At 34.1% G+C, this 17,182-nt stretch overlaps 1 protein-coding gene and 1 pseudogene across 1 annotated transcript; one reads left to right on the top strand and one right to left on the bottom strand.

Annotated features, from left to right (window-relative positions):
* Positions 1–4,520: 4,520 nt before the first annotated feature.
* Positions 4,521–5,180, bottom strand: LOC138326947 (uncharacterized; annotated as a pseudogene).
* Positions 5,181–11,554: 6,374 nt separating this feature from the next.
* LOC138328502 (putative ankyrin repeat protein RF_0381) lies at positions 11,555–15,286 on the top strand. The gene has a single exon (XM_069275336.1). The coding sequence runs from the start codon at positions 11,643–11,645 to the stop codon at positions 13,095–13,097; it is 1,455 nt and encodes a 484-aa protein (XP_069131437.1). The 5' UTR covers positions 11,555–11,642; the 3' UTR covers positions 13,098–15,286.
* The last annotated feature ends 1,896 nt before the right edge of the window (positions 15,287–17,182 follow it).

Below are 17,182 nucleotides of genomic sequence, written 5' to 3'. Positions count from 1 at the left end.
TATAGAATATGGAAGTGTCTACATGTCCCCTAGTACGTTTAACAAAATGTAAGAAGACATGAAACTAATTTCATTAATAGATATAATTCTGTTTATTTATTAAGTTTATATGATCAAGTTACGATTTTTGTTTACATATATCAAACAAGCATTCGAAAGTATACTAAAGTGGTCACAGTACATGTATATTAACTTAATTGTTAGACACAATTTTATTAATATATCATCGTTTCATTTGCTGTGATTCTGTGAAAGTTCTTGTTTTTACTTTATAAACTTCACCTGAGTTTACCTCTGAAAAAGTTGGGTATAGTTTGTATCAGCTACGTCCAGTAATTCAGGATCAGTTGTAAAGGTAAAAGAAGGAGTTGAATTTGGCTGTACCAATTTCAAATATAACCCTTATGATATAACATCTTCCAAAAAATTGATAGGTGAATTTGGCTGTACCAAATGTAACCAATGCTTTATACACAGGCAATATTTCTTCATGTGAATTGCACGTCAACCGGGACAAAAAAGTTAATTTCACGCGAAAGGGAAGAAATATTGCCTGTGTAAGTAATATAACTTTTAAAGGATATTGATGATTAACTCAATTGGTGGTCAACTATATGTTTTGTTAAAATAAAAGGATTTTTAATCCATGTCTCAAAAAAGGTTAATATGGCTGTGGATTGAATAATAAGATATGTTTTTTTTCATAAAGTTTTGTCTGTGTTATCTAATTTATCAGTAATTTATCTCTTGTTTTTTTCTAAATTTTAATTAACATGATTTTTGAGAAATTTATATTTTAATTAACATGATTATTTGGAAGGAAGTTGTGTTTTTTATATATATATTTGAAGTTAATAATGTTGTAGAAATCTTCTTACATAAAGCAAATTTAAGGAATCTACACTGACTGGGGGATACATTATAGTAACTTAAAGAAAATCATATACATTTAATAGAGATTTGTTTACCATCTTCTGACTAGAAGTATATTTACTAAAGGAATATGATGAACTACAATGGTATTATGACATTTCAGAGATTCGTCTGTGATTTCAGATGATCAAACAAAATCGATTCAGAAAATCATATTTTCAATGTCTTGTATCAAACTATGTACTTAGTTGCTTCCCAAGTGTAATTTAGACATACAATGTATATATGTATATGTGATGTACAATATATATATGTTATCCTTAAGTTTTATAAACCAGTTGGCATTAATTTCTGTTATATTCTGGTAATAGGCTAAATATGTATATATTTCTAAGATAATCATATTTCATTTATATTTATTATACGATTTTATCGGTATCTTCATTGACATAAAAAATACATATAAGTATAGATTAATGGGAAAAAAAATCAAATTGCTATAAAATTACAGCAGAATTATCAAACAGTTTCTATCATCTAATTAAAGGAGGGAAAGTTACATTTGTTAATCTTAACTAAAGTTACATTGTATATCTAAATGCTCAGAAAGCAAATATATGTAAATCTACAAAATGTTTGTAGATCGCCACCAAGATGTGGAAAAAAAAAACTACCTACTTGTAAATTTGGTGTATAATAATAGATTTATACATGTATATAATGTGAATTTTCAAAAGATTTGTATTTCATAGAAAAAAAATTAATATAAAAATAATCAAAAGTAGAATACTGAAGTACTTACTGTGACTTTATGTTACAGGTGTAGCACAGGTGAATACAGGGTAAGTCATTTTCTAAAACATACTATAACTTACCTGTGATTAGTCCTATATTTTCTATTGTTCCTCTCCCCAATGTTAAAATAGTCACGTTTGAGTGGGAAGACACTCAAAATGCATACATTGTAAATAGATGAAATATGATGGGCGTTGATTTAAAACAAATCAAGATTATCAACAATGACGTGTTGATAAGCAACTTTCCACGTACAATCAAATATTCGCCTAGCTTTGTTGAAAGGTCTTGTTTTTTTAAACAAGCTAGGGGACATTAAAAAGATGTGCCAAACTTGTGAAGGCGGATATGAAAAACATAGTACCCGAGGGCCGATAACAACCAGTTTCGTACCAAGCAAACTGCCCTCTATAAATCTATTTTTTTGACATTCACGTACCCAGTGGTGATGGTACTAGTGAAACTTTATACAACTCGCCCGCCGCCTCCTTATTCCCTTACCCGACTATATATTATCAGAAGTCCAGTCTATAAATCATTATTGTTGATTGTATTGGTAATTCTTCACGGGGGGGGAATTTACCGTGAAGAAATACTTATAAGATGATTGTACATCCTGGGTTGGCTTCTTGGATACAGGTGATAATAAGATTAAATAATAAAAGTTACAATGTTTTATAATTCTTTTATTTTATAAAATAATCACAGATATCTTCATCGGCGACCCTAATATTAGACTGGTCATCAGACTCTAGAATATAGAAAATCACTAAATTGTGGCTTCCGATTTTTGTCTTACCACATGTCTGAGTTTAAGTCTCAATCTAGGGGGAGATAATCTAGTATAGAAATCTGCTGAAAAGTCTTATTATTAATTTTCAATGTGAAATATAAAAGTCTAGTACAGTGTTTCATTTCTATCAGTCACTATTCTTACATATGCAGACGAACAGAGGCATTATCTAAAGCACAATTATTAAAAAAGAAACACATCACCATTTAACGCTTGCTTCAAAAGTGGGAGAACAACTGAAAAATGTTCTGCAATTGACGGTCCTCTTTGTATTTACACGTATAATATTGGGCGTATATGATACAAAATGTAAAATATTTTCAAAGGAGATGGATAGATTTTACTAATTTTTATCAGTAACACAAAATACTGACTACACACTACAAATATCACTTTCATTGAAACGTTTGAGCTTTTTTATTTTACATCAAGATGAAAATATTAAAAATAATTAATTCCGTCCCGAAAAACAAATCCAAGACACTATGTTCTATATGTAATGAAGTACTGATTGTGAATGTACCAAAAAGGAATATTCATTATTTTATATTATATTCGTGTTAATTAGACATACATTTACATAATTAAATAACAGTTATTATTCGAATGATGAATATTGTTTATGCTCTGTCGGCGATGGAACATCTTTAAAGTTAAACGTACCAAGAAGAAGAAGAACTTTTAATATGTAACTCACCATCAAAAGTCATCAGCATTTTGAAAATAACAATACTTACAATGCATAGGTTTTAATTTTACATGAACAAATAAAAGCTCAAATGAATTTTGTCAATACTGCAAAATTCATTACACATGTATTTACATGTACAGTGCAGCGAAATAAATACATATAGTAAATCCATGAAGCCAAATTGTAGCCTACAATTTCATTTCGCATATTTGTATAGTGAGTGCTATAAGCGATTGTAAAGTGACGTATGCATCTAAATGTGCATAGAGCATGAAAACAAGAACTTGTACAGTGCATATAGCTTACATACAGTACACAGTATACTATTATAAACATATTGAGGGCTCATTCTCAAATGACAAAGTGGATACTAAACAGTCATTAGTCTTGAACTAAATACTGCTGTTTCTCTGCTCCGTTGTTTTACATATCCTAGCATTGGCATGCAAAATAAAAAAAAACCAGTTGTATTAGAAGAGGCAAATCAATAGTCTTAATCAGAAACCTCACTCTCAACAATAGAAGACTAGCTGTAAAATACCTGAATTTCAGAGGTCTCTTTGAAGTCACATCCATAACTCCCCATATGAGTTCTGGTGGATATATAAAAGCAAGCTATATGCATAGCTTATTTTATGCGGCGACACAGCTATTTTAAATATTTTTATATGTTTTCCTTTTACTCCTTTTTGGGACCTCCATATCCTGTGGGGGCCCCTTCAGTAGCCCGATTAGCTGCTCGCTGATTGGCTGGTTATTTTTTAGCCAGATGAGAGAAAAAGACTTTCAGCAGCGCCATTTTGTCCCGCAGCTTTGTGCAACTTTTTGTTTAAACTTGGCGATTTATAGACATTTTAAGCCCACACTTAATCAACCCATTTTGTTATCTTTTTGTATATTACATAATTATATTAGTTGATCTCGGTGTATTTGCCAGAGTGTGTAATTCTGTAGAACTTCCTTGTAATTCTCTTGAATAAAAAAGTTTTGAACTGTGGAATCCCTACCATAGGATGTAAACGGTGGTGATATATTTTGCAAAAGTTGTAATTCCAAATGGTTAATTTTGAAGAATATAATGATATGATTGATCTTAATGATAAAGTATCATCTTTATAAGATGGCCATTTCAATTCATATTGTCTTTGAGTTCTATGTGGAGCAAAAACCTAAAATTCGCCTCATCCTGATTGTAAAAAAAAAAAATGAGATAGAAATCGGGAGCTTAAGGGTTAAACAAAGATTTTTCATATGCGAATTAAAAATCGTCGTAATATTTCGCTTCGACAAGAAACATTAAATGACGTGAACCTGTTAGAAGAGATGCAAGCGGGTTAAAATTTTTCTGTCTGTAATATTCCAAGAAGTACGTCAACCACTGTGTCTTATCAATTTCTTTGTAAAATCGTTTTTTGAGGAAGTTGTCGCGTATTGGGATATTCAGATAAGAAAAAACTATCTATGAACCAGAGAACAAAGTTACTTATCATGATAAAAATCAGTACCGACTCAAGCAGATGGACGTGGGGCGAAGGGTGGTCTTCCGGCAACGGTTCGAATACAGCAGAAACACAACTTGAAGATATCGTGGAAGAAACTGATGATATTTATTGGTAAACGTAATGTTTGCAGTTGGATCCGCAGTTCTCATCAGCACCTATCGCCACACAGATGTGACTCATGAATACTCCGAACGCTGAGAAGAGGTAAACATAATCAGCAGGCTTTAAACCTTTGGGATGAAATCGTCAGGGAGTGCAAATAATGTAACAAACAAAAGAAACCAACAAAGATTGCAAAGATCATCAGACCTTTTAATACGTTAGTTCATATATATAAGCGGCACATACTGCATTTCCTCCAGGTCACCTACGTCAAAAGCAATGACACGCGTAGCACACAATGAGGCCCAGTCCGATAGCTATACTGAAAGCATAGGTAACCATCTGGCAAAGCGTTTTGCTGCTTAGCATAATGATGATCACGGGGTCGTCATGTTAAGAGAGAAGAGGTTGGGTTTCATCGTTCAGGTTTTGTCTGGGTTAGATGTGGAATCAGAACTGGGCATTTTGTTTGGTCGGCCAAATATCAAGAAGTATAGTACATGACATTTGAGTGAAACTCAACGAAAGTTGGCCTCAAATAATGTTGCACAAGCATGTGTTAAATATTTTGGTTACTGTACTGCTTATTTCTAGGCATGACGTTAAACGAGTGCAATTGCGATGGTGAGAGTTTCTTTGAAATACTGGACTAGTAACTTGTCCAAACCAGGCGAGCGTAAATGTATAAGATCAACCGTCCACGTTCGCAGCAAAAAACAAGTCAGTGCTATTGTTGCATGGCAGTGTTCTGTGTTTCTCTTTTCAAGTTTGTATGGGCGAGACATAATATGACATGCAAATAATGTCTTCCAAAAAATACTAGATTGATTCGAGAACGATGTTGATAATCAACAAAATATTCCAATATAACCCGCCACCAGTGTATAAAACATTAATTGCTTTGCAACGAACAAAGTCCAATATAATCCAGAAGATAAACCGAAAATGCCACAAAATACACTTGAAGTTTCCACGAATTGGTTTCCTTTCCTGCTGCGACAACGCTCTCGCAGGCCATATGCGCTTAACTTGGCATCCCAGGAATAGGAAGATGGCTATTGCTGAAATCAGTAAGACTAGCAGAAGCCCAAGGGTCAATACTAGTCGGATCTCTGCGTGTTTCGGCAAACCTCGGCTGATGGTGAATCCTATGACCAACGCACAGAAAATCAGAATCAGAACTCGAGACGATATAATACAGTCATAATAATGGCATCCATTCGGCCGTCTTCGGTAATTTCCGGCAGAAAATGGTAGAATGGCTGTTGCCGTCAACAGTTTGCCACACAAAGAATCCATGATCAATGGACTATCTGTCTTTTGCGAACCTGAAAAAAACCCAATTTAGATCTTATTTGAATTAACATTCCTAATATGTTAGGATTACTTAGTGATAACACCACCTAGATGGATACGTAGCTATCAAAAGCTCTTGGTAAGCCCGGATATTTAAGGTTGTGTGAAGAAGTTTTCATGTTTGTGTTCTATTATCATTTTTACGAGGTAAGCATTTTCGCGTTATTTTGCGAGAGAGCTCGGATGCAAAATAAAATGCTAATATTTGTATAGAAACGCTCTTATGTCATTTGAAGACCTTGATCGCGATCTTATGTATGAAGGAATATATATAAAATAATGAAGACACGGAATTACCGTAAAGCCGAGTATTTATGCGGCTGTCTCTCTTGCTTAAAAAATAATAATTACCCTTTTATTTATTTGGAACGGTCTATTATAAGGCATAGAACTTTTGCCTAATATCATTGGTCCTTATGGCAATAAAATATGTTTATACCAAATATCACCTTTTATTTAATACACACGTAGTACTCTGTCTTCGTAGAGAAATAGTTAAAATACGAAGCACCAATGATCAGCTCTTTCCTAAGTTTCTTAAACATTCCAAATATGTAGGGATTAATTACTGTTCACGTCTCCTAGCGTCAAAAAAGTTGCCAAGATGGACAGTAACAATCGAAAGCTCTTGGTTAGCCTGTATATTTAAGGTTGTGTGAAGAAGTGTGTTATTTTCTTGTTGAATTATTTTTTTACGAGATAAGCATTTTTGCGTTATTTTGCGAAAGCGCACAGGTGTACGTGATTCACGCATCAAAAGTAATATGCACGTACACAAATTGGAAGCCGAGGGTACACTGCACGTACGATAAAATGGGTGTAAAAGCTAATAAAATGGGTGTAAAAACTGAAAACAGTTGTTATTTATAATTTATATATTAAAACTGTCGGAAGAAATGACGAGACAACATCGTCCTGATCTTTCTGTAAGCTGGTTGCTACTGGCGATTTCCCTGCATTTTGATTGGCTGATCATGACGACCCATCGATCTAGGTTATTTCCTAACCTGAATAATGTTTCGCTATTTGATTATGGGCGCTATCACACACTAAAGATCGTAAGGCGTAACACCAGCGGTGTTTACTTGTCCGATGTTGTAAACATGGAGCCGTCTAAAAAGCGTGCGATTAGCGATTTCTTTGCGAGTCCTTCTACCACCAAAAGAAAATCCGTGAATGCAACATCGTCTGAAAACGTAGATCAATGTAAGAAAAATTGCCCTTATGTCACCCAAGGAGTCGATAATTGAATATACTGGATTGTGTTATTGTCTTATGATCAAAGCTTGATGAAATGCTTCATGATTGTTTAAATTTTGCTTGTACCCCTCAAATTTTCAGAGGAGGGGTACACTTTACCCCTGATGAGAGAAAGCCACAAATTTTGTCAGAGGTCCAGGGGTACACTGATAATAACCCCTGGGGTATGATGAGAAACAACAGCTAAGTTATTGTCGTAATAACAACTTAGTATCAGGGGATGTTATAACGAGATAATTCGCATTATATTAATAATGACATACCTTTTTTTCAATATGGCCCATACAGATTAGAAGTTCTGTGATTTTCGTAAAGTACATTTAAATTTAGTTTTGTGATTACATGTATCATGCAAATAATTTTTTTTATACGATATTAATATGATTTATAAATGTCAGCAGCCAGTCGATATCCATAAATGAGTTGTGGATATTTACATAATTTTCCATTTTGGCTTGCCGTGGCCATATGTTACATTTCGTTCGGTTGACGTTAACGTTAGTCCGTGTCTGACTCTGATGTTGAACAGTTGGTGTGTCCGTTCGTTATCTAACGTCAACTTATTTGAACACAGGGGGCCAACTCAATGAAAATGGATGTTGTCATACATTTTTTTTGTATTTGAAGGATGGACTGATGAGTACATATGACAGTCATGTGATTTTTTTCAAAAAATACGAGATTTGAAAAATTATTAAAAAATTGGGATATTTACTATAAAACACAGAAAGGGACGACAGTCGCCATATTGGATTTTTTACCCCCACCTCGATTAAAGTTAATTTTTTCACAATAGTATACCTTTTTTCCTAGAGTCATAATCACGCATCAGTCCTCCGATAATCCATAATCAAACACAAACCATGCAAAAGCATATAAACGATGTCTATATAGTCAAACGCAATATTTTAATCCAAAATTACCGGCGCTTTCTCTGACTTGTGACATCGAAAGCAACGTCCTAGTGAAGAGCGATTAGAGTGACTTCCCCTGCAATGTCATTCAATGGGTTTAGTCAGAGGTATTCCGATACGTTTTAATATTCAAATTTTCCGCGAAAACAAACGTATCGGAATATCTCTGATTAAACCGATTGAATTAAACTGCAGGGGAAGTCACTCTAATCGCTCTTCACTAGGACGTTGCTTTCGATGTCACAAGTCAGAAAGCGTCGGTAATTTTGGATTAAAATATTGCGCTTGACTATATAGACATCGTTTATATGCTTTTGTATGGTTTGTGTGTGATTATGGATTATCGGAGGACTGATGCGTGATTATGACTCTAGGAAAAAAGGTATACTATTGTGAAAAAATTAACTTTAATCGAGGTGGGGGTAAAAAATCCAATATGGCGACTGTCGTCCCTTTCTCTGTTTTATAGTAAATATCCCGATTTTTTAATAATTTTTCAAATCTCGTATTTTTTGAAAAAAAAATCACATGACTGTCATATATACTCATCAGTCCATCCTCCAAATACAAAAAAAAAAATGTATGACAACATCCATTTTCATTGAGTTGGCCCCCTGTGTCAAGAGCCAGTATTGGAACATTTTTAATCAGCTAAGTTTGTTGGTCATCCAAGTAAAATTACACTCTATAACAAGATCATAGTAGCTACATCTATAAGTTTAAATAAATATACTAACTTTTTCTTGAAGAAAGAGTTTCGAAGCGCATACGACGATGCCATCACGTTGTATTTGTTTATGACTAGCCGGTGTTCACTGAAATACTTCCCCACGTTCTTCAGTGTCGGATGTTCTTGTGGAAATGTTGTATACTCTTCTTGGACCCGGGACATTTTCTATCAACTCCCATAAAACCACGAGATAATCACATTTCATTTTTATTCTCTAGATTCTCTATTTTTTTCGATAGGTTTTTTTTTAAATCATACATCAATGTAAAGTTGACAATATGAGATTACAAGAAATGATTCGGGGTTGTTTCATCCTCGATACTCCAGGGGTTCCGATCACTTACGATCTCTACACCCCTGGACTATCTCATCGTAAAACTGGAGGCAACAGAACAGAACAGGTAATTTAGTCCTTTGATGTACATCAAAAGAACCGTATAACGGTACACTGTGGTTGACGATGTGGCTTTGAAGTTGGGCGTCGCTCTCTCTATAGTCTTCAAAGGAAATCTTTGCTGGTCTGTGATTGGTCAAATATTTTCAGCTGAGCTGCCTTCAATTTCACTATGAGATAGTCCAGGGGTTGTAGAGATCGTAAGTGATCGGAACCCCTGGAGTATCGAGGATGGGGTTGTTTAGAAGTAAGTATTAATGCAAACGGGAAAAGCTCAATTTAGTGTAATTGTGCTTTTGTTGATTACGATTTACTTATCTCTATACAGAATTGGGCGTTTATTCTATCGACTTGAAAAGAAAGAGCACTCTCAATAACGAAACACATCCCCTTTTAAATTATTGCTCTATGAATATCATTATGTGATACTACATGTATATCCAATGCAAAATAAAATCCCATCTTCAAAATGATTTCCATACCAAAAACAAGACTTATAATCCAATGTCGAGACAGAAATCAATGTCAATTGATAAAATGTTTCAGATTTTTTTTTCAGTGCTTCACTTGCACTTTATTCGGCATTCATGTGTTGAAATTCATTTCAAGTACATATATTTTATTTGCCACATTCTTACAGGTCATATCATATCTTATATTGCCATTTGCATATTATTTTTGTTCAAGGACGTATTATATCACTTATAAATCCTTGTTTTTGTTTAATTACTATAATATTTATATTTTGAATGTTTTGTTAATTTAAAGATGCTCCACCGCCGACAAAGCATAAATGATATTCATTAGTTGAACAATAATTGGTGTTTGATCATGTATATATGTCTAATTAACACAAAAAATAATGTAAAAATGCTTTATTTCGCCTTTGGTGCATGCGCAATCATTACTTCATTCCATGTAAGATATAGTGACACGGAAATTTTTTTGGGATGCAATTAATTATTTTTCATATCTTTAACTTGAAGTAAAATTAGAAGCTCAAACTTTTCAATGGTGGTAATGTTGTAAAGTAAGTAACTTTTGTAACTGAAGAAAAATATTTAATCGTCTGTTCCTGTTTTTAATAGTGACAAAAAAATCCATTTGTCAGCGGTGGAGCATCTTTAAACTTTAATTATTTGTTATCAATTCTGTGTAGCCGACCCTATGGGTCACAGGCGCTTGTTAAAGTTGTCGTTAAAAGTATAACGAATCATGACAGAGCTCTGTGTTTGTTGAATTAACAATAATAAACTAATCATTACGTCGTATTTTCGGCCCATTAGGCCTCTTTTAATCATCAAAATCCTGTGTTTTTCTATATAATGATTTTCCTACATAAAAACACAACATTTATAATCTTATACTGAGATACTTGACTAATGAATAAATCAATGTCAGCTGAACATTACGGATAATCATTATTTCACAGCCAAAACGCCGACGCCAGGGTGATCCCATATACCCTCATCTCTTCTAGAGATCTGTTTGATAACATTAACGTCCTATTAACAGATAGGGTCACGTTAGGAGGTAATAATTAGTAAATTAAATCATGATAATAAAATAACAAAACACATTATTTTTAAGTAAGTTATCCTGTCAAAGTAAAATTGCTGACTGAAATTGCGACCCACATTTTGGTCCTATTCTTACTGCAAATTGTGCATAATGAAAAGATATTCAGCATTTTTTAAAATAGGTTAATAGGACCAAAATTCGGGTCCAAAATTTACTCACCAATTTTACTGATATCCCATATAATTAACTAAGCCTACATGTGGTTCGAAATGGGTTTGAATCGGGAACGGCGTACAGCAGTTCAGATATGTTTGTCAGATAATGCATAGAGGATATATTTTATTATTTTAAAACATGAAAGCGAAAACTGCTTCCAAAATATTACATATATATGCTTTGTTGTATTTTGTCTCGAACTAAACCAATTTGGAAATTTTACAGGCAAAAAACAGTGTAATATCAAACGATACTTAAGGACAAATTTTTAGGGTGCCATTTGAAATCTAACACCGGTAGAGCTATTACAAATCAGAAGTATATGAACGCTTTGCGCGAATAGGTGCGTACTATCCAAATAGGAAATGAAAAGTTAAGCGTCTACACAACATCGAGTCGATGAGTCAGACCCCTATCCTTCGATTGTCAAGTGATTCTAATGTTGTGTTCTACGGATTCTTGATACATTTTTCGTTGAACACGTATGCTGAAAATATGAATTTTATGAAATATTGCTGTCAGCAGCAGCGGAGAAAAGAAAGACGTCGATATCTTCAGCAAGATGGTGAACCGATGATCCCAGTCTCGGATTCAGAATCGCCAAAATTAGCACCAGTTTTGGATCATTCAGTACCGAGATCAACACAATCTTCAGACAGCATCAACAGTGCGTACATCACCATGATATCTGGTCAATGTGGAGCACCCCATCAAGACATGATGTTAGCTGTTTTACATAACGACAAGGTAGCGCTTCAGCGACTCATTGAGAAAGAGGAGTCTGTGAATTCTTGGACAGATATTTTCCAGTTCGTCAACAGCAGCCAGAGAGTAGTTACGCCTATGGAATTAGCCTGTATGCTCGGATATATTGATTTAGTGAAGCTTTTTCTTGACAATGGTTGTAGCCCAAATCTCCCAACCACAGCAGGAAGACTCATCCATACGATAATGGATACTTTAAAGTCTGGAAAGATGGACTTGAAAGCAGGACAAACATTAGTGAAAAGGTTATGCAATGAAGGCTGTTATGTGAATATAAGAGACCAAAACCACAAGACACCCATTCTTTTGGCTGCAGAACTTGGAGATGTAGAGATACTAAGGACTTTATTATCAGTTGTCGACCCAGCAGTATTAAACCACGGTGATGTTCCCAATGGATTTACTCCTCTTCATATGTCCGCAATGAGAGGCGATTTAGACTGTGTGCTAGAAATACTCAAATACTGCACTCCCAGTATGGTGAACATCACCGACGGTAAAGGCTACACACCTTTGAAGCTGGCGCTGGTTTCAATGCACAAAAATGTCACTTATATGAATAATTTGGTAAAAGTCTCAAAGAATGGGACTACAGAATCATCACAACTACAACATTTGAGACAGCTTCAGTACCATTCAGTGGCAATCATTGAATCCCTTCTCCTACATGGAGCTGAAATAAATACACAGACAGATTCTTACAAAGACACGTTATTATTTCAAGCTCTTGAACTTGTGTGCAGGGATGAATTATGTGAGAAATTCAGACATGACAAATATAGCCATACCATGCAACTGATTGCTTCTACAAAATTACAGGATCTCGGCTCCGCATTAGTAGGAAGTGAATCTGAAAATAACAAAGAGAAAACCGTAACAGCTTCACCATATTCTGGAATTGTTCGTTTGTTTGTGTTGTATGGAGCTGATCCCATTCAGAGCAAGGACATCTGGCAGATGAACTTTGGAATGTATGGGATGGGTGATCATACTGAAATACAACAACTTATTGATGAAGTTTTCTTTTTCTGGGAGAACAATGTAAATGATGGGCCTCCAAAACTAATTCAATTGAGTAAACAAGTTATAAGGACAGTTTTAGCTAGCTGTCAGAACCTTCACAAAATGGATGAACTCCCTCTTCCTCCGTCCCTTAATGCATTCATAAAACTACAATGTCTCTGATAGAAATTTTCAAATCTTCACACTAACATGTCATTACTGATGTATTTACCATATAGCCGGTTATTTTTTTTATTTTTTTAATTTTGAGGGGTTTAATGTTCTTACAATGTTACGGAACAATTTGCTATGATGGGAAAATTTGACCCAAGAAATATTAAAAAATGATTAAGATTGAATCATATATATTCCCTTAAAGCCAGACCAGGAAAATTTAAACTGCTGAAATTTTATTTTCTCATTTTCAGATCAAGCCACAAAAATTTTGAACCTCGAAAATAACTGGCTAAACAGTAATTAATTTAGAGTTTTGACATGATCAGCTGATCAAAGGTTTAGAATTCTTCATAGACCTTAGTGCTTCCCAAAAAGATTTTTGATGGTGTTTTAAATTTCCTTTCAGTTTGAAATTCATAGGTCACCTGAGATGAAACCACAATATATTACATTTTATTATTATATTGAATATCTACCTTATACTTATATTTTATTTCTATTACCAATTAATTCCATGTCATATTTTTCTAGTCATATTACATTAATTATGATATCTATTGTAAACATTCTACATCTTGATCTTAGTATTTGCAGTTCATCAAAAATAAGCAAACAGCCAAACAGGGTAATTAAATTTTTTGTTGAAAGCATTGTACTTGGGTGAAGGAATACAAACATTGTTCAAATGAATGTCCTTGACCTTCATCTTTTTTTTTATCTTGCTGATTATATATGTGACATTTGTACACATATAAAATAATAAAAATATAGTCTTACATCTATATATTATTATTTGTTTCAATCCATACTCTGAAATATCCTGTTTGAATGACATGAATGATCTACTGTTGTTTTGCCAAAGTGTAAACAATTCTTAAGCTGAGTTAACAACATTATAACTTGTCCGTCTACATATAACCAATGCAAAAGCTTAAACGTCCCAATTTTTACTGATACTGTGTTCAAAAAGATTGCCTTTATGAATGGATTGTTAATTTGTTACTATAATCTACAGTCGGATATTATGTTGAATATCTTAATGATGGGTTGTCTTCTCTTTGAGAATCAGAGAATTATTACTAGTGTTAGAAAGTAATGTGTCATATGTATTCTCATAAAGTTCAAACTTAAAGAATTAGTAAATCCTTAAAAACAAATGGTGTACCAGGTTCTGATCACTACCAGTCTAATTAAAATTAGACTTGTAATTCCGCTTTATAACAATGCCCTGTTTGGGGTCACCTTAGCATAACCTCTGGCCTAGAATCGGAACATCTTGGGACATACTATATAGCTAGTAGCCATTTATACTTCTTAGAGAATCAATCACATCGCAGATTTCGTAGGCGACACCCTGATTGGCTGAGGGGTCATGCTAAGATGACTCCAAACGGGGCATTATTGAAGCGTAACGTAGCATATCTTTGTACATTGATAACATGGGCAGGTAACTCTGCAAAGACTGAATAGAATCTATTCTAATGATAACGATGCTCAAGAAAAAATACTACTACTTGTGAGTTAATGTTGAGCTCTCATTTAATATTCTGCATTCATTTTCCAAAAATGAAAAACAGGAATAAGAATTTAAAGCTGTATTCTTGGAGCTTAAAAAATATTAAAATTTTCGACCTTTATTTCATGAAACCAAGATATTTTCCCGAAGCATACTGGTAATAGCAATTTTGGTAATTTTATGTATAAATGTTAATATCTAAAAGGATATGTTCATCATCATGCATGTGTAAAGATTTTGAAGGATTTCTAAAATAATGTTAAAATAAGTATTAATATTATTCTATCTGGAAGGTTATGAAGACTTAAAAGTTTAATTAGTATCGTGTTACATATAGATTTGCTCTATATATTAGTCTCTATTCAAGATTGCCATGCAAAATTGTAAAAAAAAAAATATGAAATATACAATATAAACATTTATTTAAAATATGTATGTTGAACAAAGAATACATGATATTATACAAAGTATAGATACAATTTATGTGTGTTCTTTGTTAGGTCCTTTTAGAAATTTATCAGGTACAAAATATTTATCACGTTTAATTATAGGAGATGGAATAAAATTTTCCATTTTCCTTTGTACTCAATTTTACAAATATTTACATAAGGTTTGTGTACATTTGTATTTGCATGCTCTTTTCCAATTTCCTAATAAACGTTCAAATCAGTAAAATGATTTGGAAAATTTAATAAAGATGAAAAAGTTAACCTTTGTTTGTATTATTTGTTAGTGTATTCATTTTTAGTATTTGAGCAAAACCATAACTAGAACTGTCGCGAGAGTGGACTACTTATACTCTCCACTGCACAAATTAAGAAATAACTCCATTAATAGGGGACATTTCAGAACCCTATATAGTTAACTCCGCTCCTCTTTATGTCAGGGTTCTGTGTACCAAATTTAATAAAAATCTATAAAGTAGTTTAGAAGGAGTTCACCGGACAAAGTTGTGTCTAAAGACAGACAGATGGACAGACGAACAACCTGATTGTAAAAGCTATGCCTATAACAACTTAGCATTGTCAAGCCTATGCCTATAACAACTAGATGTTGTCAAACCAATTAAGTCACTATAGACAGGTTTTAATGCTCCAACCAGATGGTATGTGATATGTATTTTAATTTTATTGAGAGATAGAAAAGCATAGAAAGTTACCTCTTTCCATTGTCTACCATAGATCATTCTTTGGAGGGCGCCAGGATTCCTCTTGGATCTTTTGTTGTGGACATGTGTATTTTCTGGAAGAACACATCTAGGCATCTTTAGGATGAGTGAAAATTGGGCTTATCTGTAAAGTCCCTTCAATCAGCCACCCATCAGACGGTCCTTTTTTCTGACGTTCTTCTTTTTCTTTAGTTTATCGCCATCCCTCAAAAGTGACGATTATAGGCGAGGCGATATGGCTCAGTGGCGTAGGGGAGGGCGTAATATACTGTGATTAAGCATTACAGGAAATAGTGATAATATTTCACGGATGCAATTATCTTCTAACTTGTATAAGATTGATATCAAAAGTGTATTTTGTTTAAGCTTTCAATACCTGCCTGATAAAAGATTTTCAACAAAACAATATGGCAAAATGTTATCATTATCTAATTAGAACTGTCAAAGTTAATCTTGATACAAATATTTTTCAAAGACAAAGAGCAACAGTTACTAAATGGTAAGATGCTTTGACACATTACTACTGTAGCCATTGTTTCAAGTTGAAATCTCAGTTAGTGCACTGCATGACCATATCTCTGTGGTTGTTTCCAATGTACTCCAGCTTTTCTCCATCTCCTCAATCTGAGAAATCCTTAAATGACCCTGGCTGTTATAAAAAATGTATTGAAGGAGAAAGCCCAGTGGATAAGCTTCTTCTAATTCTGATCAAACAGAGTTACTTCCCCTTCATTTCACTCCATCAGAGTTACTTCCCCTTCACTTCACTCCATCAGTCTCTATCAGAGTTATTTCCCCTTTCTTTTCATGTCGGGGGCTGACTGTCCGCACTGATGGCATGAAATGAAGGGAAGTCACTCTTACATCATACATGTAGATCAAACTGACCTTTCAGGTCAAGGACACATCACCTAGATGAATCCTTGACCTCATTATTAAGTTTTAGTATCAAGCATTGAAGGTGAAACTCAATGGTTAAGCTTCTTCTCATTCTAATCCACTATTAGAGTTACTTCCCCTTTGTTTCCTTCCATCAGTCATTGTAAGGGCCTAACTCAATTTTCCCTCTTCTACTCTAGTGTTTCTGGAATCTTCTGAGAAGACTTCTCTTCTTAGAAGAGCACAGATCAAGTTGGTCTCAGGGGCTATCCTCGTTACTCCAGGGGTTCAGATTACTTACGATCTCATAGTAAAATTGGAGGCATCTCAGTGGAAAAGATCTGAACCAATCACAGGCCCACAAAGATTTCCTTTGAAGACTTCAGAGAGAGCAACGCCCAACTTCAAAGCCACACCGTCAACCACAGTGTACAGTTATACGACTCTTTTGATGTACTTCAAATGATTGAAATACCTGTTTTGTTCTGTTGCCTCCAATTTTACTATGAGATAGCCCAGGGTTGTAGA

This window comes from Argopecten irradians, chromosome 7 (genome assembly GCF_041381155.1).
Source record: "Argopecten irradians isolate NY chromosome 7, Ai_NY, whole genome shotgun sequence".
NCBI lineage: Eukaryota > Metazoa > Mollusca > Bivalvia > Pectinida > Pectinidae > Argopecten > Argopecten irradians.
Note: the sequence above shows the minus strand (reverse complement) of the source record. Positions and strands in the feature narration are given on the sequence as shown.